General features: G+C 42.8%; 1 protein-coding gene across 2 annotated transcripts in view; it reads left to right on the top strand.

Annotated features, from left to right (window-relative positions):
- CCDC93 (coiled-coil domain containing 93) overlaps positions 1 to 26,070 on the top strand; it is a 103,787-nt gene that overhangs the window by 16,578 nt on the left and 61,139 nt on the right. The window contains exons 5-9 of one of the 2 annotated variants that reach the window (XM_019973776.2): positions 3,118 to 3,216; positions 4,087 to 4,143; positions 16,936 to 17,036; positions 18,223 to 18,240; positions 24,414 to 24,450. In XM_019973776.2, coding sequence (XP_019829335.1) covers positions 3,118 to 3,216; positions 4,087 to 4,143; positions 16,936 to 17,036; positions 18,223 to 18,240; positions 24,414 to 24,450 — 312 coding nt within the window. The remainder of the gene's footprint in view (positions 1 to 3,117; positions 3,217 to 4,086; positions 4,144 to 16,935; positions 17,037 to 18,222; positions 18,241 to 24,413; positions 24,451 to 26,070) is intronic. The other variant, XM_019973785.2, reaches the window with a different exon arrangement.

The raw sequence follows: 26,070 nt of genomic DNA, 5'->3' as shown, positions 1-26,070 counted from the left end.
ATTAGATCTAATAGATAGAGTGCCTGATGAACTTTGGACGGAGGTTCGTGACATTGTACAGAAGACAGGAATCAAGACCATCCCCATGGAAAAGAAATGCAAAAAAGCAAAATGGCTGTCTGGGGAGGCCTTACAAATAGCTGTGAAAAGCAAAGGAGAAAAGGAAAGATATAAGCATCTGCATGCAGAGTTCCAAAGAATAGCAAGGAGAGATAAGAAAGCCTTCCTCTGAGATCAGTGCAAAGAAATAGAGAAAAACAACAGAATGGGAAAGACTAGAGATCTCTTCAAGAAAATTAGAGATACCAAGGGAACATTTCATGCAAAGATGGGCTCGATAAAGACAGAAATCGTATGGACCTAACAGAAGCAGACGATACTAAGAAGAGGTGGCAAGAATACACAGAAGAACTTTACAAAAAAGAGCTTCACGACCCAGATAATCACGATGGTGTGATCACTGACCTAGAGCCAGACATCCTGGAATGTGAAGTCAAGTGGGCCTTAGAAAGCATCACTACGAACAAAGCTAGTGGAGGTGATGGAATTCCAGTTGAGCTATTTCAAATCCTGAAAGATGATGCTGTGAAAATGCTGCACTCAATATGCCAGCAAATTTGGAAAAGTCAGCAGTGGCCACAGGACTGGAAAAGGTCAGTTTTCATTCCAATCCCAAAGAAAGGCAATGCCAAAGCATGCTCATACTACTGTACACTTGCACTCATCTCACACACTAGTAAAGTAATGCTCAAAATTCTCCAAGCCAGGCTTCAGCAATACGTGAACCATGAACTTCCTGATGTTCAAGCTGGATTTAGAAAAGGCAGAGGAACCAGAGATCAAATTGCCAGCATCTGCTGGATCATCGAAAAAGCAAGAGAGTTCCAGAAAGACATCTATTTCTGCTTTCTTGACTATGCCAAAGCCTTTGACTGTGTGGATCACAATAAACTGTGGAAAATTCTGAAAGAGTTGGGAATACCAGACCACCTGACCTGCCTCTTCAGAAACCTATATGCAGGTCAGGAAGCAACAGTTAGAACTGGACATGGAACAACAGACTGGTTCCAAATAGGAAAAGGAGTACGTCAAGGCTGTATATTGTCACCCTGTTTATTTAACTTATATGCAGAGTACATCATGAGAAACGCTGGACTGGAAGAAACACAAGCTGGAATCAAGATTGCCGGGAGAAATATCAATAATCTCAGATATGCAGATGACGCCATCCTTATGGCAGAAAGTGAAGAGGAACTAAAAGGCCTCTTGATGAAAGTGAAAGAGGAGAGTGAAACAGTTGGCCTAAAGCTCAGCATTCAGAAAACTAAGATCATGGCATCTGGTCTCATCACTTCATGGCAGATAGATGGGGAAACAGTGGAAACAGTGTCAGACTGTTTTTTGGGGCTCCAAAATCACTGCACATGGTGATTGCAGCCATGAAATTAAAAGATGCTTACTCCTTGGAAGGAAAGTTATGACCAACCTAGAGAGCATATTCAAAAGCAGAGACATTACTTTGCCAACAAAGGTCTGTGTAGTCAAGGCTATGGTTTTTCCAGTGCTCATGTATGGATGTGAGAGTTGGACTGTGAAGAAAGCTGAGGGCCGAAGAATTGATGCTTTTGAACTGTGGTGTTGGAGAAGACTCTTGAGAGTCCCTTGGACTGCAAGGAGATCCAGCCAGTCCATTCTAAAGGAGATCAGCCCTGGATGTTCTTTGGAAGGACTGATGGTAAAGCTGAAACTCCAATACTTTGGCTACCTCATGTGAAGAGTTGACTCATTGGAAAAGGCTTTGATGCTGGGAGGGATTGAGGGCAGGAGGAGAAGGGGACTACAGAGGATGAGATGGCTGGATGGCATCACCGACTTGATGGACATGAGTTTGAGTGAACTCCCGGAGTTGGTGATGGACAGGGAGGTCTGGCGTGCTGCAATTCATGGGGTTGCAGAGTCGGACATGACTGAGTGACTGAACTGAACTGCTTTTGTGGGCAACTGCTTCCTGGCATGTCCTTTACTTGAGTTGCCCACCGTTCCTGAGCAGGAGCCCTCTGCTGTGTGCAGCTGTGCCCTCTGAGGCAGCACAACAGCTGTATAGAAACTTCCCCTGAGATGTTGTAGCTCCCTGAAGAGAGCATGGCACACCTCCAGAAAGGTCTTCAGTAATAATGGGAATGAGTGCAGAGTCAGGAGGAAAAGTAAAGGTTGTCTTTGTACTTTGCATTCTCATGCTTAGAGTCCTTGGGCCTTCCCCAGGTTGTGGGGTGTGGGTGTGTGCAGGTAAATGTTTCAGCTCCCTGGAGCTGTAAGTCAGCAGACATGAGGAGTGGCTCCTTGCACATGTCAGCTCCGTAGATCTGGGAAGCATTGCACGAAGCCCAGACGTGCTATGTCCTGGTGGTGGACCCTCCGGGTTGTGGCCAGCAGCTGCTGGCTATGGATCACTGGACGGATTGATGTCGTCTCTCTGAGCTTCTAGTTCTGTAAAACGCGGTCAGTGCCCATTACCTTACAGTGTTGGATGAGTGCTGTGAGTGCTAAGCTACGTCTGAGGTCTGAGGCTTGTCCTTGGCACACGTGGTCTCAAATCTGAATATCCAAGGGATTTTTTCACCTATCAGACAAGGGTTACGCTGGGTATTTTCACTGGTTCTCTTTCCTTTCTCTGGTCTGTGGCACAAGCAGCACGAGATGGAGAGAGTCCATTAAGGTCTGCCATTAGACACGGGAAGCTTTGGGGAGCAGCTGTTGGGCTCCAGTAGTTACAGAGCCATCTGGGACTTGTGTCTCATTTGCTCCCGCAGTCGCTCTGTGAGGTGAAAGGAAATGATACTCTGCCCTCCACTTTAGCAGAGAAGGAAACTGAGGCCTGGGCACCTGGAGCAAGGCTCAAAGGTTCCTCTGAGGCTCTCAGCTCCAGTCCCCCTGATCTCAGCATCCAGATGCCCAGCGGCTGTTTTCCCTGCAAAGCAGTGCGTATTGATGGTTGCTTGTCACCTGGTTAGTTCATGTTCTGTGATTCAGGTTCAGGACCTGTGCCATCTCTGAGTTGGTCTTTACTTCACCGTGTTTCATCCCCATCAGCTCACATTTCTGCACTTTCTTCCCCAGTGGCTGGTGAAGCGAGCTATAGAAACAAAAGAAGAGATGGGTGACTACATCCGCTCCTACTCCATATCCCAGTTCCAGAAAACCTACAGTCTGCCTGAGGTCAGTGTTCTGCTCTTTTCTTGTCCAGCTGAGAACCTGAATGCACAGTTAGGGACCCCCTGGAAGAAACAGAATAAGTTCAGGCTCCCCTGTGCTCCTACCCAACTGTATGGCATCTCTGCACCCACCTGGTTGGCACTGAAACTGGACCTCCTGGTTCATTTGAATTGCCCTCTTCTAATGGGCACTGAGTGCCAAGCTCTGTAATTCTGTCCTTTTCTCTCAATTTTGGTACTTGATCCAGACCTTTTTTAAAATTACAAGAACATGAGCATGCTGCTGCTGCTGCTAAGTCACTTCAGTCGTGTCTGACTCTGTGCGACCCCAGAGACGGCAGCCCACCAGGCTTCCCCTTCCCTGGGATTCTCCAGGCATATTTCTGTATAATTGTATGAAGCGTTTCAAGAGACTATCTGCTTAGGATAAAACACCTGTAGTAGCAGTTGAGTAATAATCACAGCAACAATAACTGCTGATTTCTGTCAGATACCTGCTACATTCCAGTCCCAGCGCACTACATGCCTTCTGCTTCTTGATCCTTATGGTCGCTCCTGCCCCTGGAGAAGCTGAGGCTTAGAGGTGAGGTAACTTGCTGAGGTCTCAGAACTCAGAGGATTTGAACTGAGAACACTTGTCTTCGCCTCTACACTCTGTGGTTCCTTTTTTTCTTACCAGCTGTAGGGGTCTGTTTTGGAGCCATTGACAGAGGCCCTCACTTTTTTCATGCTCAGTGTATTCCAATTTGTTAGAAAATTGAGACTTTTTCAGACAAAGTTGTGATGAGAAGTCAACTAAGATTGCTGAGCAGTCTAATTGAGTCTCAGTCTTTACACAGGACTTGTTTTATCCCTGTGTATTCTTGTCTTGCAGGATGATGACTTCATGAAGAGGAAAGAAAAGGCCATCAGGACAGTTGTTGACCTCTCTGTGAGTTCCCTGCCCAAGTTCTCCTGTCAGGGAAGATCATAGGGTCATAGCTTCCAAGTAGCCCTTTGTTTTAAATTGCAGAAGCCTCTGCCCCACCCCCGACTCCCACCACTCCCTGAGGTTTCTGTCTGTGGGGATTGCCCAGCAGCTGACCTCAAGTGCGTGTGTGAGGGAGGCCCTGCCTGCTGTGCGTGCCCAGTATCTAATACTAGCGTTCAGGGTAGAACGTGCCACAACCACTGCCCTGTGTTTTCCTTACTTCCAATTTTCCAGACTCGGAGCCCTTCCTCATTTGTGCCAGTGGTGACTATAAACTTCAAACTTCACAGAGCTCCAGAGAACAGATGACGAACTAAAAGTGATACAGAGGTTATCACTGCCTTGGTGGCTTTGGAAAGGCAGCTTCTGAGCTTTGTGTGGGAAACTCCGAGTTGACCTTTTTCCCAAGTGCAGTGAGCCTCAACCACAGGGTCTGTATCCACATGCTCAGTTACCCAGCGCGAGGGCCAGAGAGAGCTTTGGGCCTTCTCTAAACATTCAGGGCCAGAGCCCAGCAGAACCTAGTCAGCGCCACCCACTCCTCACCCCCCAACCTTCCTACATGTAAATGACGCCTCAATGCCTAGGTGTAAGTTCTCTTTCTTTAGAAAATAATTTATTGAGTTATTTTGCCTTTTTTTTTCCTTTAAGAATAAATGTGCGATCTCCCCAGGCAGTTACTCTGAAAAGAGTAACAATAGCTTGATGATGAAAGACATGAAATGCTCATTTAAAAGTCTTGTCAGCTTATGGTTATAATTTGTATCTTCCCACAATTCTTTTGGGAAATGTGAGGTATGGAAAACCTTTAAGTTACATTCTGAAGCTGGATGGGGTTTTCAGATTTGGTGGCAGTATTAAGTATTAATAATAAGAATATATGATAGAACAGTAATTTTTTTTTTCCTGGTTGTGAAATAGATGTTCAGTTTAGAACATCTTTAAAGTTTTCTTTGAAAAAGTTGATCAATCAGAGGAAAAAAGGTCAACCTTAATCTAACAATACAGAAACAGCCACTTTTGGACATATTTCTTCTGTGTTTTTAATGTATATGTTTATAGTGAATTAGAATTATGCTTTGAATATAAATTTATAGTTTTTTCCCTTCTCACCAGTAGAGCATTATATTCTGTTAAAGATTTCTCCTGATCGCATTTTCATGACTAATAATAACCATTTGGTTGGGTCTGCTATTGCTTTCCCTTGTTTTAAGTGATGCTTCATTTCTGGAAAGAACTGAGAATGAGATGACAGTGTTACCTCAAATACAGGAAGCTGGGGAGCCAGGAGCAGGAGAGGAAGGGAAATTCTCTTTTCCCCATAAACTCTGTCCTATTTGAATTTTATACTAAATCTCTTATCACCTTTTCAAAAACAGTAAAGTGAAAAATTTGTTGTTTAGTTGCTAAGTCATGTCTGACTCTTTGCAACCCTATGGATTGTAGCCCACCAGGCTCCTCTGTCCATCAAATTTTCCAGACAAGAATACTGGCATGGGTTGCCGTTTCTTTCTCTAGGGGATCTTCCTGACCCAGGGATCAAATCCACATCTCCTGCATTTGCAAGCAGAGTCTTTACCACTGAGCCATCGGGGAAGCCCAAAAGTTAAAAAAACAAAATAGTTACTGTTTATTGAATATCTTCACGTATAAATCTCACTTGGAGCCCTGAAGAGAGAGTGAGAAACATTACATTTTCTGACTGTGTCACCAAGAATAAAAAGGCCAGTGTAGCTATTGATTATCCAATCAGTGAAACTGCACCTGATGTCCCTTTACCTATTAAATATTTCAGTCCTCTAGAGACATATTATTTCCTCTCTTCATTTGTAATGGAATTTTTAAAGAAAATTGTCTTCTGCTTAGCAATGTGACTTAAATTCTTAAAGGAATTTAAGGAGATAATGACAAATATGTCGTGTCCAAACATTGTTCTGAGCATTTGTATGTAACTTATCTAGTCCTTACAACAACCCTATGAAGTAACTGTATTTGTTTTTGACAGTTGAGGAAACTCAGGCACAGATTGGTTATGTAGGTTGCCCAAGGTCACATTGGTGATGACGGAGCCAGGATGCAATAAAATGCTAGATAAAATGCTGTCTGCAGCTCTTTAGAAAATAATATCAAGATACAGGAAAATGGAGAAAAAATTGGAGGTCTTCTTTGATTAATAGTTCAAATTGCTTAGTTTATTGCCTTTTTTAAATGTGTGAACTTACCCCTCAGTTGACTGCCAGTAGGTTTACTGTTGTTCAGTTCAGTTCAGTCGCTCAGTCATGTCCAACTCTTTGCGACCCCGTGGACTGCAGCACGCCAGGCTTCTTTGTCCATCACCAACTCCTGGAGCTTACTCAAACTCATGTCCATTGAGTCGGTGATGCCACGCAACCATCTCATCTTCTGTCATCCCCTTCTCCTCCAGCCTTCAATCTTTCCCACCATCAGGGTCTTTTCAAATGAGTCCTTCACATCAGGTGGCCAAAGTATTGGAGCTTCAGCATCAGTTCTTCCAAAGAATATTCAGGAGTGATTTCCTTTAGGATGGACTGGTTGGATCTACTTGCTGTCCAAGGGACTCTCAAGAGTCTTCTCCAGCACCACAGTTCAGAAGCATCAATTCTTAGGTGCTCAACTCTCACATCTGTACATGACTACTGGAAAAACCATAGCTTTGACTAGATGGACCTTTGTTTGCAAGGTAATGTCTCTGCTTTTTAATATGCTGTCTAGGTTGGTCATAGCTTTTCTTCCAAGGAGCAAGTGTCTTTTAATTTCATGGCTGCAGTCACCATCTGCAGTGATTTTGGAGCCCCCCAAAATAAAGTCTGTCACTGTTTCCACTGTTTTCCCGTCTATTTTCCATGAAGTGATGGGACTAGATGTCACGATCTTCGTTTTCTGAATGTTGAGATTTAAGCCAACTTTTTCACTCACCTCTTTCACTTTCATCAAGAGGCTCTTTAGTTCTTCTCTTTCTGCCATAAGGTTGGTGTCATCTGCATATCTGAGGTTATGGATATTTCTCTTGGCAGTCTTGATTCCAGCTTGTGCTTCATCTAGTCCAGCATTTCTCATGATGTACTCTGCATATAAGTTAAATAAGCAGGGTGATAATATACAGCCTTGACATACTCCTTTCCCGATTTGGAACCAGTCAGTTGTTCATTGTCCAGTTCTACCTGTTGCTTCTTCACCTGCATACAGATTTCTCAGGAGGCAGGTAAGGTGGTCTGGTATTCCCATCTCTTTTGGAATTTTCCACAGTTTGTTGTGATCCACACAGTCAAAGACTTTGGTGTAGTCAATAAAGCAGAAGTAGATGTTTTTCTGGAACTCTCTTGCTTTTTCCATGATCCAACAGATGTTGGCAATTTGATCTCAGGATCCTCTGCCTTTTCTAAATCCAGCTTGAACATTTTCAAGTTCTCGATTCATGTACTATTGAAGCCTAGCTTGGAGAATTTTGAGCATTACTTTGCTAGTGTGTGAGATGAGTGCAATTGTGCAATAGTTTGAACATTCTTTGGCATTGCCTTTCTTTGGGATTGGAATGAAAACTGACCTGTTCCTGTCCTGTGGCCACTGCTGAGTTTTCCAATTTTGCTGGCATATTGAGTGCAGCACCTTAACAGCATCATCTTTTAGGATTTGAAATAGCTCAACTGGAATTCTATCACCTCCACTAGCTTTGTTCGTAGTGATGCTTCCTAAGACCCACTTGACTTCACATTCCAAGATATCTGGCTGTAGGTGAGTGATCACACCATCATGGTTATCTGGGTCGTGAAGATCTTTTTTGTGTAGTTCTTCTGTGTATTCTTGCCACCTCTTCTTAATATCTTTAGCTTCTGTTAGGTCCATACCATTTCTGTCCTTTATTGTGCCCAGCTTTTCATGAGATGTTCCCTTGGTATCTGTAATTTTCTTGAAGAGATCTCCAGTCTTTCCCATTAACTTTGGAAGGCTTTCTTATCTTTCCTTGCTATTCTTTGGAACTCTGCATTCAAATGCATTTATCTTTCCTTTTCTCCTTTACCTTTCGCTTCTCTTCTTTTCAAAGCTATTTTCAAGGCCTCCTCAGAGAACCATTTTGTGTTTTTACGTTTCTTTTTCTTGATCCCGGCCTCCTGTACAATGTCATGAACCTCTATCCATAGTTCTTCAGGCACTCTGTCTATCAGATCTAATCCCTTGAATTTATTTGTCACGTCCAGTGTATAATTGTAAGGGATTTGGTTTAGGTCATACCTGAATCATCTAGTGGTTTTCCTTACTTCAATTTAAGTCTGAATTTGGCTATAAGGAGTTCATGATCTGAGCCTTAGTCAGCTCCTGGTCTTGTTTTTGCTGACTGTATAGAGCTTCTCCATCTTTGGCTGCAAGGAGTATAATCAGTCTGCTTTCTGTATTGACCATCTGGTGTTACATTACTGTTGTAATGATAAAGAATTTTTATGGATGGCCAGAGGTGGCCTTTGGGTTTTGTTTATTTATATTCTTCTTTGTCTACTGAAAGTACTTCTTATTTCCAGATGCTGCCTTCTTAGTTTTCTTAGCTGAACCCTGTTGCCATTAATTTCCTTCCTGCTCACCCACAGCTCTGCACACTCTTCCTTGCAACCTTGGAGTGAGGAACTTGTCAGAGAGTCAAGTGTGCATTCCTGTTATCTTCTTGTGACCCCTGTAAGACATAGAACAGCTTGCTGGGTTTTGTTTCTAGTCACTCTCCTCACAGAGAGTCCCTCCCCTTGTAAAAGAAATGAGTGTGAAGTGTGAAAGTTGCTCAGTCGTGTCCACCTCTTTGCAGTTCCATGGACTGTAGCCTGCCAGGCTCCTCTGTCCATGGGATTCTCCAGGCAAGAATATTAGAGTGGGTTGCCATGCCTTTCTCCAGGGGATCTTCCCAACACAGGGATGGAACCAGGTGTCCCACATTGCAGGCAGATTCTTTATTGTCTGAGCCACCAGGGCAGCAAGGAAAAGGAATGAAGTCTTTCCTACATTACCAGGGTGTGGTTCTTGGAAGTGTCAGGTTCTAAAGGATGTTTTCTTCTCCGCCCCAGTTCTGCCCTCCACATGGCTCATCACTGTTTCTTACCTGCCCCTTACAGGCCAGTCTATTCTGTAGAGTCCCAAATTTAAATTAAGGATTAAAATTCAGTTTAACATATGGTGGCAAGTTTCTAGACCCAGTCTTTTATAAAATACAAATGCAGCTACCATGTACTGATTGAATGCCTCCTGTGTGCTTGGCATGTAATTAGGTTTACAAGCATTATCTCATTTAGTTCTCATCAACACTAAAGGACTTATGTGTTATTTTTCCATTTTATAAGAAGTTGAAACTGAGAAAAGCTAGTAAAATCCCTGCACAGTTGCAGAGCTGAGAAGAGGCAGCCAGGTTTTGATTTTCCATCTGGCTCCTCAGGCACAACAGGTGCTGGTGCTTCTCTAGTTTGCTCACTCTTCACCTGGTGTCTTATTTCTCACATATCCCTGACACTAACTCTGCAGTCGTGTTCCTGACTGATTTCAGGACCTTGGGATAGTAGTCATCAGGGTCCCAGAGAGTCAAATGCATGCAGAGTGGTTGGGTGCGCTGCCCTTAGGAGGGCATCTGCTGTGCCTGCCCCACTGAAGACCGTTTGTCTAGCTGGAGAATGGATGCCAAGTGGAGACTGTTGGTTGTGTTGTCTTTTTTCCCATCTATTAACATGTTTCACTGTGCCTCAACAAGCAGACTTTACTCTTGCTTAGATATAATATCCTTTCAAAAATAAATATTAAACGTTTTAATTTTTTAAAAAATTTTTAGCTTATTCTTGTCTTTATCCATCTTTGTACGACTGTTCCAATTTTCTGCCTTTGCCCTTGGTTGTGTGGCTCATCTGTATTTTTTGGTGCTTGATTTTTAATTTTACAAAAGGTTGTTTTTCTTACATACTAGTGCTGTAGTAATAATAAGGAAAAATTAGGAAATGGAGAAAGAGTACAAAGACTAAATCACCCATGATACCACCAGCCACAGATAACCACTGATATTCAAAGTAGGAAATACAAGAGTTATGGATATTAATATAGAGAATTAGAGATTACAAAAAAAAATAGCATGATACTGTATGTTCTGTTTTATTGTGTGCTTGTTTTGCTCAAGAATATAATCAAGGTTATATTTCTATGCCAGTAAATAAGCCCCCACAGCATTTTTAGTGGTTGAACATTACACGTTGTGTGGTACTAGTTTAACTAGCTTTGTTTTTTTGGGTTTTGTTCTTTAGTTTGGGGTTTTGTTTTTTTTTTTGGCTATTATGTAGGACATCCCCATAGCTAACTTTTTTTCTTTTATCTTTAATTATTTACTTGGGTTACATTTCCTTGAAGTGAAATTGGTTCAGAGGTTATGCCCCAGTCTGTAGGACCTCTTGCCAGATTGCCTGGCAGAAAGGCTGTTGTGTGAACTTTTAACTTCTGAGCTCTTTTTGTCTTGGCCTCATTTTTCTTCCTCCTGGGGATTATTCTCAATACTTCTGCTTCGCCTTTGAAATGTATTCTTTTCTTGACTTGGTCATATCCCCGTTTTATAGAATAACTGACTGGTTTGTAGAAGGCCTGCTTGATGGGAGGTGGTATTTTCAAAGGATGTAAAAAAATGAAACTGTTGCCACCCAGGACAGTCCTCCCCTTACCCTTCCACTTCAGCATCATAATTGCTCATGTGTCTCACCTTATGTGCTCTTTTACAGCTTACTTCCTCCTTTTCTGAGCTGTCAGCCTTCCATATTCATGAAGTACCTGGGACCTGTGCAGTGAGATCTTTTACTCCCTCTCAACCTTGAATAAAGAGCAGCTATGAAATTTTATCCAGAGCCCCCAAAATATGTTTATTTACTGTTTGTTGAGCATTTTTTGGTAATGTTTAGAATTTTATATGAGACCAGAGGGGAGAGAATTTTTTTAAAAAAGAAGACTTTTTATTGGTTCTCTAAAAGACTATGTCATTTAAAACTCCACTGTACTCTTCCATAGGAAACACCATGAGGCAGGCCTTTCCACCCAGGACATAAAATGTACATATGGCAACATAAGAAAAAATACATATTAGTACATTTTATTAATAATAGAAAAACACACTTGTATGTATATCTTAACCCTTAATGTGTGTCAGATATGTTAAACAGATAGATTGACTAATCCTTATGTCTCTCTCCATATACCTGTTTCACAGGTGGAAAATGTCAGGGGTTAAAGTAATTTGCCCCAAACTGGAGAGAGAGCAAAGGGGCAAGGATTAAACCCTGTCTGTCTGACTCCATATGTTCATTCAGTAATAGTATTAATAACTAGGCATTCACTGTGTGCCCAGCTGCATTCTAGAGTGTGGGGTGAAAGTAGGGACACTGCAGCTGTAAGGGATGCAGGGGACTTTGGGGCTCATCAAGGGGAAAGATGTGATGGGTCAGGGTCAGTAGCACCACAAGCTCTGTTTAGGCAATGCTTTAACAGGTTTGCCTGCAGGGTGGGGAGGCCCTCCCAGTGTGCAGCCATCCTGAGGCCTAGGCGCAGGGGCCACAGTCCAGAAGGGGAGGAAGGAAAACAAGGGAACCTGGGGCAGGGGTGGGGGCAGGAAGCCCCTGGTGGGTTAGAGATATTTGAAGGGCAGCTGCAGTCTGGGGTTTGTATAGTCTCGGGCTTCTCCTATCTGTGGTTCAGAAATGATGGGGCAGTTTTGCAGAGCATGCAGTGTGGACAGACTGTAAACGGCCAAAACTCTGCTTAGTGGGGCATCTTGTGAATAATTGGGTGTGTAAAGAGTTGGAGGGTTTTGAGCAGTGCATCTCAGTATGCTGTGAAGAAATAAACCTAGAAGTCAATGTACAGAAGCCATCTTGGCTCATGTATACAAAACAGCAGCCTCTTTCTTACCTACTGAGTTAAGCTGTTTGGTACAGTTTGAAGGGGGTCTGAAGTGGAACTTTCGTTAGACCTCATAGAGCAGAACGCAGACCTGCATAGTGGAGCTCTTGTAAGAGAGAATAGGGAACGAACAAGATTTAAGGGATGTCTGGGGAAAACCTTCCTCCCCAGCTGACTTTCCTACCCATCGACATGACTACCATCCATCTATCTCACCATTCCATCCACTCAGTTCCCAGGGGCTTCATTTTTGTGGTGGTGGTAGTGGTGGTTTTATTAATGCAAAAATGAAGACAAACCTGTTTGTCTCAGAATAATTTTTTCTTAGAGGATGTTTTAGGGCCCTGTGCTTGCTGAAGGGGACATCAATGGAGCCCCTTTAGGTGGAAGGCAGTGTTTGTTCAGCGACCGGTGGGTGGAGGTGTCTGTTAGAGTCAGGTTTGGGCTGCCAGTTGAGCTCTGGGAAGATGAGATGTGCTTCCTGCAGAGTATGGTGTGGTCCGGCCCCCTGGAGCTCTGGAGGGCAGTGGCTGTCGGTGGCTGTCTTGCTGCCCACTGGTTATTTCATGAAGGGGTTGCCTGCCGTAGCTGAGGGGCAGTGACTGGAGCGTTGTTGCGGACACAGCTGTGGAGCTGAACTCTTCCCACCCCTTCCTTGCCATTTGGAATGTGACCCAGAGGAATGGCTCTGATGGGTGAACCTGACTTGTAGCCAGTCCTGAGAAGTGGAGAACTGGGCCACTCACTGTACACAAGTCTCTGCTTTACAGAGGGGTCACCTTAACTTTTTAACCCCAGCCACACTCGTGTTTCCTTTGCCATATGCTGAGCAGATGATCAGGGCCCAGCATGAAGGGTGATCACAGTTGAGGTAGGGCACATCATGCAGGTGCTTGAGAATCTCAGTTCTGAAGTCTTCTCTTTCATTTATTGCGTTTGTAACCATGGGCAAGCTGTTTAACCTCTGTGCCTGTTCCATCATCTGTTTACATAAAACAAGGATAACTGCCCTCATGGGTGTGAAGGTCAAGTGGGTAGCACATACAGAGCAGTATATGCCTGACACATACCACACATTCAATAAGTGATAACAATTACTATTACTGCCACTGTTAACTGCCAAAGATAAATTGATGTCATGTTTTTTAGAAAGCATAAGATCAGATCAGATCAGATCAGTCGCTCAGTCGTGTCCGACTCTTTGCGACCCCATGAATCGCAGCACGCCAGGCCTCCCTGTCCATCACCAACTCCCGGAGTTCACTCAGACTCATGTCCATCGAGTCAGTGATGCCATCCAGCCATCTCATCCTCTGTCGTCCCCTTCTCCTCCTGCCCCCAATCCCTCCGAGCATCAGTCTTTTCCAGTGAGTCAACTCTTCGCATGAGGTGGCCAGAGTACTGGAGTTTCAGCTTCAGCATCATTCCTTCCAAAGAAATCCCAGGGCTGATCTCCTTTAGAATGGACTGGTTGGATCTCCTTGCAGTCCAAGGGACTCTCAAGAGTCTTCTCCAACACCACAGTTCAAAAGCATCAATTCTTCGGTGCTCAGCCTTCTTCACAGTCCAATTCTCACATCCATACATGACCACAGGAAAAACCATAGCCTTGACTAGACGGACCTTTGTTGGCAAAGTAATGTCTCTGCTTTTGAATATGCTATCTAGGTTGGTCATAACTTTCCTTCCAAGGAGTAAGTGTCTTTTAATTTCATGGCTGCAGTCACCATCTGCAGTGATTTTGGAGCCCAGAAAAATAAAGTCTGACACTGTTTCCACTGTTTCCCCATCTATTTGCCATGAAGTGATGGGACCGGATGCCATGATCTTCGTTTTCTGAATGTTGAGCTTTAAGCCAACTTTTTCACTCTCTACTTTCACCTTCATCAAGAGGCTTTTTAGTTCCTCTTCACTTTCTGCCATAAGGGTGGTGTCATCTGCTTATCTGAGGTTATTGATATTTCTCCCGGCAATCTTGATTCCAGCTTGTGCTTCTTCCAGTCCAGCGTTTCTCATGATGTACTCTGCATAGAAGTTAAATAAGCAGGGTGACAATATACAGCCTTGATGTAGAAAGCATAGTTAAAAAATAACCTCTGACTTTAAATTACTGATGGAATTATGCTACCAACTCATTATCTTCTCAGGGTTAGGAACACAAAGAATGAGAGACTAGGAGTCTCCTTCAAAATCTGTTAGTCCAGCCATCATTGTGCAGATATGGAAAAAGGTCCACTGAGGGAAATTGCCTTTCCCAGGGTCATACAGCTTGTTAATGGCAGAGACGGGACTAGACATCAGTGTTCCTGACTCGTTTCTTAAAAGGGTGACTTAGTAATAGTTCTTTATACTTGGCCTGGGAACATTTAGGTCCTTTACTTAAGCAAAGCATTGTAATGATCCACGTGGCCACTTCACATTGTATAGTCTCATGAAAGGGCTCAGCTGGAGTGACTAGTGGCTGAGCCAAGTTAGTATAGTAGGAAACCTTGGGACTAGCAACCTGGGTACCTATTCTAGCAATCCTGGACAAATTATTTGTTCTCTGCTTGTTTAATAGCAAGGTGAAGGTAATAGCATCTGCCCTGCTTCTGCCCACAGTGTAGTTATAAAATGCAAAAAGTAAGATGTGTATGAGGTGCTTTAAAGTATAAGGAATAATTGCACAAAGGCCAACATTGTCATTGTTTGGCTGAATAAAAGGTCCTTGTGCTGTTGGTTCAAGTATGCTATTGTTTTGGAGTCATTCCTTTTTTAGAAGAACCCAACTTCCTGTCTGGGTCATTGACTCTATGAATGGTAACTAAAGAAGGTAGCAGTTAAGCTCAATTATATAGAGCTGCTGTAATAGTAGAGCTCCATGGAAATTAAATCGTACACAGTAACTGATGTCATACCAGTTTATTATGGTTTTCATTTCCTCATAAATCTGATTTGTTATTTATAGCTTCCTATTCATGTTCATGTAGGCACCAGCAGCAAACAGGAATACTTGTGGCAGCGAGTTATAACAACCCTCCAGGATCATCCCAGAACCCTGTTTCATTTCTTTTTCACAAAATAGGTGAAATTATAGATGTTACAGAAAGGATGTTTTTCTTTATGCTTGAAACTTTTCTTAATAAAAAGTGAGATGATAATAAAGTTAACCAGAATTATCAAGAGGGGAACAATTTTGATTAGCCTAAAAATACCACAGTCTGGAGAAGCCAGATAGTAGTGCTTGTCCTGGTGATATCTAAGTGGAGATTTTACGTATGTGTATGTGCTGAGTCGCTTCAGTCGTGTCCAACTCTTTGTGACTCCGTGGACTGTAGCCCACCAGGCTCCTCTGTCCATGGGATTTCCCAGACTAGAATACTGAAGTGGGTTGCCATTACCTTCCCCAGGGGATCTTCCCGACCCAGGGATCAAACCCGGGTCTCCCGCATTGCAGGCAGAGTCTTTACCATCTGAGCCACCAAGCAAACTCTGCCAGTGGGAAAGAAAAGATCCAGGGGTAAACTGAAATACCTTGCACAAACAACTGCCTACTTGTACCTAGAGCCCTGAACAAATATTGTTAAGGTATTATTTGATGCCAGTTTGCAGTCACGAAGGACATGTATTTGGGGTAGAATGGTAAACCAGATCATCTCAGGGTGACGACCTACATTAATTGAGCACCTACTACATGCCGTATACTTTGTTTAGGAAATATGTATATGCAGTTTTAGTATGTGTCCTACACAAGATGGATCTATATTTATTTCTATATTTATAACTAAATAATACTCTAATAATTTAAAAGTCATTGGAAGCTTATAATGCATTTTGTGTTTTATAAGTTTTTTTTTGAGGATAAACCTCAAACACTTCTGTAAAAATAGATATATCTCTGAAGGGTTTATATCAACTTTCCTTTTTTGGTATTAGAATTTAAGAATTTGAGATTTCTTTTGCCATGAAAGAATTTTTTTTTTTTAAGTATACTAGGTTAACATCTATATTGGTGATTGTTGCAGTTTATGTCTCTGGGTAGTAGAAAGGTCTGGATATGTAGTGTGTGTGAAAAATTTGTATTTCTTTCTGGATAATTTTATTAAGGGATGAAACAGATTTGAATAGAGATAAATCTTGCTTTTCAAGGCAAGATTCAGTATTATAGAGATGTCAGATCTTCCCACAGTAATCTATAAATTTGGTGTGATTCTAATCCAAGCTCAACAATTTTTCATAATGAACTTGACAAGCTGATACTGCAATTCATTTGGAAGAGAAAATGTGTAAGAATGTCCAAGAAATTTGAAAAAGAACAATGGATACAGGATACTCATTAAACAAGAAAAATTGCAGAGGATAATATTGGTACATGTTTTATGTGTGTATATGTTTGCCGTTTTAAATCAAGGAAAGGATAGACTATTAAATTTATGATGTTGGGGTTCTTAATTTTCCATTCAGAGAAAAATATATCTATACATACCAACTTTTCACTGTACCAGAAGAAATTCTAAATAGATTAAAAGGTTAAATATAATCTATAAAAGTAACATATAAAACAATCCCTGAGTTAGGAAAAAAGATGGTTGATGAATTTGACGGCATGAAATATTAAAGTGTTATAGGATAGAAAAAGCCCCAGCTAAGATAAAACAAAGTTGACAACAATGGCTTGGGTGGAAGTATTTGCTACAACACTTAAAAAAAAGGGCAGACTCCTTGAAGGCAGCCACCCCAGCCAGCTGTTTACCCACAGGGGAGCTGTACACCCACCACCACGGGGAGGAAGGCCCGCCCCTGACAGGCCAGATGCCTCTTCACCCTCGGTAATTCTCCACCTCATCCACTTCTTAGGATGCTTACAAACCTCGTCGGAAATACAAACGCCAGCAGGGAGCAGAGGAGCTGCTAGATGAAGAGTCGCGGATCCATGCCACGCTTTTGGAATATGGCCGGTAAAGAAGGGGACCCTGTTTATAAGCATCTATTTGATAAAACCATTGAAAAGAAAAGCTGATTTAAATCACTTCATTGGGATGAACTTGGTTAGTTCTCACCCGGTCAAGTTTACAATTTTGGGCCCGAGATTTCCAACACCGAGTACTTTTCCCTCCGGTGTTGAATGAGTCCAGTTTCTGTGGGTAGCTTCCCTGATGGTGGTAGAAGCCTAATCTCTGTAGTTCCTCCCCTGCCCCAGCTCTGCCCTCCTTAGGAAGTCAGGCCATGTGGGGGTGTTCATGGAGGCTTGGGTGGGCTACCGTCCTTGCCCCTGCCATTTGTAAACATGTTCAGGGAAACCGCAGTTAAAGCAGCTTTACTTTGTGTTAGATACTAGTTTTGGTTTCCTGTGAAGAATTGTCCTGAACAGAAAAATGAAGAATTTAGAAGTTGTTTTGTCACTTCTTAAAAATATCTCTAATTGAAAAAAAATTCTTTTGGCCTCAGTTTTCACTTAAACACACAGAAATGCCTCTCCTCGTTGGATTTTTTTTGCTTGACTCTGGATATTAACCTTCCTTTATGTCCTGAATTTTCTTTTTTTTTTTTTTTTGTTTTATATTTTCATAACACTTTAACATTTAATAGAAACTATGTACAATAATTTTTTATTTTATCTTACATAAGATAGCCACTACAGAAATTTACATAGGTTAGAAGCAAGATGGATTGTTTAGGAAGGCCCAATCCTGTGGGCTATTTTTTCAAAGACTATGGGTCAGAGTTCACTGAGGAGGAGCTTCAGAGTACCCAATAAGGATGGCAGGTGAGGAAAGGCTAAAATATAGGCTGCTAGACAGAGATAACCAACCACTGGGTCCCTCAACATCCCAAGACTTGGGAAACAGCATTACAAAAACCTCTCTTCCCTTAGGCACAGTCTCCAGGACTCTCAATCCCAGCAGCTCTGATGGGAATCACCTACCTCTCCCCCCTGCATGGAGTGGGAAGACATCCACAGCTTGTAGACACTATTGGTCCCTGCCCCCAACATTTGTTTGACTAGAGCACTCGATAACCCAAAAGAAAAACAAGGTAGTCTGGACTGTTCTTTATAGTGAGAGATGGGTCAGAAATACTTGTTTAAAGAATGGGAAATACAAATCCTCCAAAGTCAACTGGTTCCCTGAATTTTCTACTTAGGGTCACTGATTCCTTGATGTGAGTATGTCTCCTGGTGCTTTCCTCCTCTCTCATCTGAGTGGTTGTTGTGTGTTGCTCTGCTTATAACCCAGCCCTCATTGCGGGGCTGGAGCTAACGGCACCGCCACTAGCGTCTCAGAGTGAGCATCTATGGCTTCTCCCTCTAGGCTGCTGGAGAGAACCAGCAGGAAATTAAGGTTTAATTGCCTTACTAATTCCATCTCTCAAGTGGAATTGCCATTGCCACTTTTTGTTTGTTTTTGAGAGAGTAATGCTGGCTCTTAAGAATGAAAGCTAGTCCATTTCATTAAAAGGAAGTTGTTAGTTCTGGCCCTAATCTAGCTGTGAGGGCTGCCCTATGCTCACCATTTGCTGCTGTGAATTGAACTCCTCTTCTGAATCAGGTACCTCCAGACCAGCTCCTAATGTGCAGGGGCCAATATAAAATGAAAATGCAGGATCCCATGTTAAGAGTTATGAATAATGATTAATCGTTAAGAATTTCATGACAGCAACAACAACCCAAGTGTGGGGTCCTTTAGGGTGTGGGACCTTGTGCAACTGGACACTGTGATGGGGGCTTTCTAGCCACCCCCCAGCTGCAAGAGGGCAGACAAGGCTGTGCTGGTCCACATGAGCCAGAGCTGGAGAGACAGCCTCTGTGAGTCTCACATGTCCTAGAGCCAAAAAGAACTCAGGGAAATGTGTTTTTTGTTAGTTTGTATGGTTCATACCTTCATTTTTTCCAATATCCAATATGTGTCTCGGTACTCACCTTAGTTCTTGTTGGTGGGGTCATGCTGGCTCCTGATTTCTAAGCCTGGGGTAGCTGCTTGGTGAAGGCTTTTTTTTGTTTTTTAGGAGATGGGGTTATTTTGCCTTTTTTTTTTTTTTTTAGCTTTTCTGATAAGGAGAGGGTGAATTTGTGAAGGTGGGGAATTCTGATGGTTTATTCAGTTCATTCCCCTTTTTGAGAATGATGAAGACAGCTTTCACAGAGGTTAAAAAGTAACCTGCCCAAGGTCAACTGTTAACTAGTAAGAGCCTCATACTGGGAGTTGAGCTCAGGTCTGATGGACTGCAAAAGCATGTCATCATCATTATATAAAATGCGTTTGAGCCTCTGGTGATAATTTGGTTCTTGGTCATAGAAAGACAGGCCCAGTCTTTTTTGTTTGCTCTGAGACTGAACAACTAAAGAGTTATTACAACTGACAGAGCAAATTGGATGAAACTTACAGCCCAGAGAAGTCATTCATTTATTCCCCTTCCTTGGGAAGGCTCCTATCCTCCTATCTGGCTGTTAGACTCTTCTCTCAGGGTTCTAGTCAGTGCTCTCCACTGCATGGAGATCTTTCCCATTAGGTGAGGGTCATATAATAGGGTCTTTATGAGGGATTTTGATAGTCTGTTCCATGTAGAAAACAGTAAATGTCAACTATTAGATGCTATCACCACCACCACCACATCATCATCACCACCATCATCTTCATCACCACCACCATCATCTTTATTATCCTTAGCAGCAGCAGTTTTTGGTTCTCAGGCGCTCATAAATATGACTTTTGGATTCAAATGAGAATCCTATGCTGAGCCTCTCTTTTTCAGTTTTCCTTGTCCCTATGTTCTCATCCCCCCAGTTCTAGTTCTCCCTCAAGCCCATTTAAGACAAGCCTTACCCTCTTTGCCTCCCTTCCTCATCAAGCAGGGCTGGCCCCCTGCTGGTTCTGGGTCTCACTCTGCTCCTTCCAGCCTCTCCCTCACCATTGTGGCACCCCTTAATTGCTCCTCCCCACCTAGGAATCTAAATCCCTCATTTGTTGTCAGTGCTTGTTTTCCTCTTCATTTCTCCTCTTGATGAGAGGGAAAATATTTTGACTGCTACGTAATAAGGTCTGAAAACAGTGTATCCTCTTTGCAGTTAAAGGTCACTCAGCCTAGGTCCATAGAGCATCTGACTTTGAGGCCAGCATCCCAGTTTCTCCTCCCTTTTTTGACTTTCAGTTGCTCAAGGGTATATTTTGAGCCTGGACAACTATGCTGAGGGCCTTAAGGACTGTTCAGTTCAGTTCAGTTGCTCAGTCGTGTCCGACTCTTTGCGACCCCATGAATTGCAGCACCCCCTGTCCATCACCAACTCCCGGAGTTCACTCAAACTCACGTCCATCGAGTTGGTGATGCCATCCAGCCATCTCATCCTCTGTCGTCCCCTTTTCCTCCTGCCTCCAATCCCTCCCAGCATCAGAGTCTTCCAATGAGTCAACTCTTCGCATGAGGTGGCCAAAGTACTGGAGTTTCAGCTTTAGCGTCATTCCTTCCAAAGAACACCCAGGGCTGATCTCCTTTAGTATGGACTGGTTGGATCTCCTTGCAGTCCAAGGGACTCTCAAGAGTCTTCTCCAACACCACAGTTCAAAAGCATCAATTCTTTGGCACTCAGCTTTCTTCACAGTCCAACTCTCACATCTGTACATGACCACAGGAAAAACCATAGCCTTGACTAGATGGACCTTTGTTGGCAAAGTAATGTCTCTGCTTTTCAATATGCTATCTAGGTTGGTATGTCTTGTTAAAAACATGTTAAGGTATATTTCTTTAAATACTATGTTGTTGGAAAAACAAGACTCATAGTTTTGATTTTAGACTGAAACACAATGGTATCTTTGTAATATTTCAATTATATTATGGGTTCAGTAAACTTTTAGGAGCTAACTTACACACCTAACCACACTATGAAACTGCCAGTGTGAGGAAGTGCATTTTAAGTGCATGTAACATATCTCTTCTAACCTATGTCCCTTCTGAAGGCCCATGATATGTTCACAGAAGGTGTTTAGTAAATGTTCATTGAATGAACAAAGAACAGAATCCATTGTCCTTAGTATTTAGGGCTTTTTATGTCCCTGATTTGTTCTGGGTTCCAGATAATTTGATATCTGTCTTAATGTGCCCCAGGGAAGAAGACTAGAATGTTTGTTTTCTAGAATGATGATGTCCAATGTAGTGGTCACTAGCCACCTGTGACTGTTGAACACTTACAGTGTGACTAGTGTGGCTTAGAAACAGAATCTTAATAATGAAGTTAAATTTTTAAATACATGCTTTAGTTATTTGAGTATATTTAAATATGTTCAGAATAACTTGGGTAGGTGAATACTAAAGTTATATGTGTGGCGCAGCACTAGTTACACAAAGTAGTGAATACACTAAAAACTGCTGAAATATGCATTTTAAAATGAATTTTATGTTGTATGAATTAAACCTCAACTTTAAAAGTATAGAGAAAAAGAGTGAGTGGAGAAGATTTCCTCCCCTCCAGGGCTCAACAGACAGAGTGCATATAATACAGAATAATTGTACCCTATGGAGTGAGTGCGAATGCTTTTTTTGGTGTCAACACAGAAGCACATGTCCACCCAAATCCTGTAGGAGACTTTACTTAGTCAACATCCAGCATCTTTCTATCCTGTGCAGGCCAGAAAACAAGCAACTCTATTTTCCATATTCCTTTGCACCTAGAGTTGTTAATACTATTTAGGTTCTGCCCTTGAGATGCATTTTCTGGAGTTTTGAAAGTCCAACAGTTAGAGGAGGAGACAGTGAGAGCATAAGGGTAGACAGGCACAGAAGCCTAGTTTGGGGTGGTCAGAAAAGTCTTCCTGAGCTTCTGTCTTTAAGGAGAAGTAGCTTGGACCTGGGAATTGAATTTACTCATGTTTAGTTGTTTACTTCTTTATTTGGAAAATCCATAAAGTTCCCGGATCTTTGATAAGACCTGCCTGTCTGAGGGTATGTCTTCTGCCCTTAAAGGTCTCCAGAGACTGAAGGCTTGGGAAACAAAAGAATACCTGGGGTGCAAGGACACTTCAAGGAGTGGGAAACTTTGGAGAGACCCTCTGTTGGTCAGCTGGTTTGAGTCCCTGGTTCAGGACTCAGAACCCACCCACTAGTTCCAGCAGAAGGGATTGATTACGAGGGTGGATGGGAAGAGTTAAGGCATGTGATCTGGACTGAGCAGGGTTACTGCCCAAGATCACAGTAGATCTGGGCTGCCGAGGCTGCTGCTGCTGCCTCTGTGGTCAAGAAGCTGGCAGATAGCCTGTGGTGCTGGGAAGCTGGTACCACAGCTGCTGGCAAAAGAGCCACTGCTTTTTCCAAGATCAGAAAACCACTGTCACAGCTTCTGGCCCAGAATCAGGTTACTTCTGCTGTGATCCCCATGAGCACAGTGAACCCCTTATGCTCTCACTGTTTCCTGCTCTAACTGTTACACATTCAAAACTCCAGCAAATACATCTCATTGATGGAACTTAAATAGTATTCAGAACTCTGGGTACAAGGGAATGTGGAAAATAGAGCTGTTTGTTTTCTGGCCTGTACAGTATAGAAAGATGACTAAGCCAGTTCACAGAATCTGCCATTAGGTCTTGTACAGGATTTGGGTGGACACTCAGAATTGAACTTTGATCTTCTGCACTGTGGGCCTGTCGATCTGTGGATGGGCACAGTGTACCCAGCAATGACTTCTGGTCTCTCCAGTTATAAGACAGCCTATTGCAAGGACAGGTGATATATTTGGCTTCTTGATTTCTGCATTTTCTTGGAGAAGGATGCAGACATGCCAACAGTCAGCTGGACATGATTGCTGATCAGAAAGTAGGGGGAACACGTACAGGCACAGGGATAGATCAGCCAGGGCAGAGTGCTGCTGTAATTTAAAGTGTCCAACCCAAACTACACAGCCTGTAGTTTGTGTCTCCTTCTAACCCTCCTATACTGTCAGTGGTAATTTATAGAAATCATATGGAAGCTGTTTAAACAGGGCTGGAGATCATGTCTATAATACCTTATCAATGATACAGATAAGCTCAGAGAGGTGAAGCAGTTTCCCCCATGTCACAGAGCTGGCTGTCATCAGGGTGAAGAATCTAAACCCAGTGTCCTGACCTGCTACTACCCAACCTGTGCTGTGCACTAGACTCAACTATAAACTAAGCCTGTGATTTGTCAGCCCAATCCTGAGAAATCCTGTGCCCAAGTGTGTCTTTCCCTTCACACTCATCACATGTCTGGCAAAGCACTGGTCCTAGATTGAGATTTTCAGATTGAGTGGAACTGACTTCTGGAAATGACCAAAAGCATCCAAAGTGAAGTCTGGGCATGCCTCAAAGGAAGAGGTGGCTTTAGAGCTGAGATGTGAGGAGTGAGTAGAAAGGTAGGAGGAGACAGGAGAACAGCACAGTATATGCAGAACTCTGCTCGGCGCCGATGCCCAGGAGCAGGGGAGGTGAGCTGCTGGGGTGAGGCTCAGTGGTTGTTAGCTGGGTCCATGGAAAGGAGGCCCTGGTGACAGTGCCCACTAGGAGGGCTTCTGTTCTCTGCCTTGCCAGATGCGTATAAGGCCAGTAGGAGGTTGAATAAGGGATTGGGAGGGAGAGTGGAAGTGGAGGCTTGAGACAAGGGCAGAAGCCAGCACATGACCCAGCAAGTGGGGTGAGCTGTGAGTGAAGGCAGAGCAGGGTCCCTTAATTTGTTTTTCTTAAATGGTTGTGTGTAATTTTATTTCCTTATAAACCATTTAAAGGTAAGTGAGTTTGGGTGTTTTGCATTATGGTTTTTGTTTTAGATCGAATGGTTTTTGTATTGCTTAAAAGAAAAAGATATTAATTAGAACCTGAAAATAAGCTAGTTTAAAGTGCATCTGTGAGTGTCTTTGAATTTAAACTTGCGTGAAGTGAGCACACAACATTTTTGGCATTGTGCTTGGGTTGTGTTTGAGAATAAAAAGTGGGCTGGATGTGAGGTTATGAAAGTAGTCATTAGAGAGCATGTTAAGCTTGAGCAAACACATTCACATATACAGATATTTTTAAGGCTTCTAGCTTAAACTATGGATCGGTATAGTTCTGTATTCAAACAGTAGTAATCACACTTTAAGAGAATGGTGTGCTTTGCATGGAGAGTTCCCATTTATATTGATAGTATTTATGTGGCAAATTGAATGCTGGGCCCTTTATTCAAATACAGTGGAATATGTTTGTGGTTTTGGCACTTGAAACATGTTCTCCAGTCACCAAATAGCCAAAATTCTCTTTGGTGCTTTTCATATAAGAGTGCAACTAAAATTCATTTGATCACCTTTTTTGTTGTTTTGGAGTAATAATTGAGCTCCTCTCTTCTGTGGCTTGCAGGAGATATGGATTTAGCCGCCAGAGCAAAACAGAAAAGGTAAGAAATGCTTGGCTAATGGGAGAGCACATTTGAGATATGGAAGTATCCCTCTACTTTGCCTCTGTCTGACACTGACAGGCTCCCAAAAGGGATGGGACAACAAGGCTCTGGTCCTTGAGCAACCCCAGTCAGCAGGGGTGTACCAGCTGCTTTTGATCCCTGCATCTTCCTCCTGGTGTTCCCAGTCTGCTGCCTCTGCAGGTTGGGGAACTGCGACAACTCCTCATCATGGGACTGGAAATGAAGGGTGATTGAAAATCATGGCCCCAGGGTCAAACATGTGGGCTTTAATAACTCTAAAATGGGGGCCTGAGCATCCTCATCTGATGAGAGACACCCTAGATGGGTGTGAACAGCCTCCTGGCAGTGAGAGAGAGCACAGTGTACATTACAGGCTGGCTATGTACTAAGCCTGGAGTGGAAAAAACAGGAAGTCAAGATGGGGTTTTATAACTTCATAAAGGAATCGCAGAGTTTTCTCTTCATTCATATTTTTTTGTGTGTGTATGTGTTTATTCATGATTCTTAATTGCCAGCAGCAGGGAAGGCATATAAATCTTATAGTGCTACCCTTTCCAGTGTCCAGGCCCTTTGGTCAGGCTAAACAACTCTGTGAGGAAGATACTCATTCCTGTTTTTCAGATCAAAAAGCTGAGGTTCAGAGAGGCCCAGTGATTTGTCCAAGATCACACAGCTCCTAAAGTGCCATAAAAAGAATCTGAACGCAGGTCCGTGTGACATCAAAGCCTGTGCTCTTACCTACTGCCTTTTCAGTAATAATGTGCTAGCCAAAGCGGCTGGTGACCTCTTAAAGAGTCCATAGCCGAGGTCCAGTGAACCTGTTTTCTCACTCCCTACCCAACCCCTGGATTTTCTTAAGTGAGACACAGCTCCTCCCCCTACTCTCCTGCCGCCCCTCCGCTGTCTAGACCCCATTCCCGGTGCTTCCCGTGAGCCTTGCCTGACCCCAGCCTCCCTCTGCTTCCTGTGGTCATTGTCTCAGTCCTCAGAGGGCGCTGAGGTGCATATGTTCTAAGGCCAGACTGGCTGGTTTCAAATGCTAGTTCCTCCCTTTCACTGCATGATTTCCGTCAGTACACTTAATTGTTGTGCCTCAGTTTATGGCATCTGTAAAATGGGGGCAGAAGTTGTACTAGCTCACAACACTGTTGTGAAGATTAAAATGTAAAAGATGTAGAATAATCCAACTCAGAGTGCACATTTACTAAGTGTGAACTATCATCATTATTATTACCATTAATAATCATTTATGCATTCATTATGACATCTTTCTTGGTTTTCTCATTTTCGCATTTGTGTTTTCACTCAACCAAACAGCCATTTCTTCCAAAGCAAGGCGTTTCTGGATTAGAGTGTCATGGGGTAACTGTATTGTATATAAGAATTTGATATGTATGTATAATATATAATTTTAGGTCTGAAAACAATGTCTGTGTATATGACTGTATTCTGAAATAAGGCAATTTGATTATGGTTGGAAAAATTATGAGATGTCCATGAAATATTATTCACATTGGCCTTGCCTTATCATTCTCATGTCAGATGGTACATTTGAACTGGAAGTCTTAACCCCTGCAGATATACACAAGTGCTCAG

Source organism: Bos indicus, chromosome 2 (assembly GCF_029378745.1).
Source record: "Bos indicus isolate NIAB-ARS_2022 breed Sahiwal x Tharparkar chromosome 2, NIAB-ARS_B.indTharparkar_mat_pri_1.0, whole genome shotgun sequence".
Lineage (NCBI taxonomy): Eukaryota > Metazoa > Chordata > Mammalia > Artiodactyla > Bovidae > Bos > Bos indicus.
Note: the sequence above shows the minus strand (reverse complement) of the source record. Positions and strands in the feature narration are given on the sequence as shown.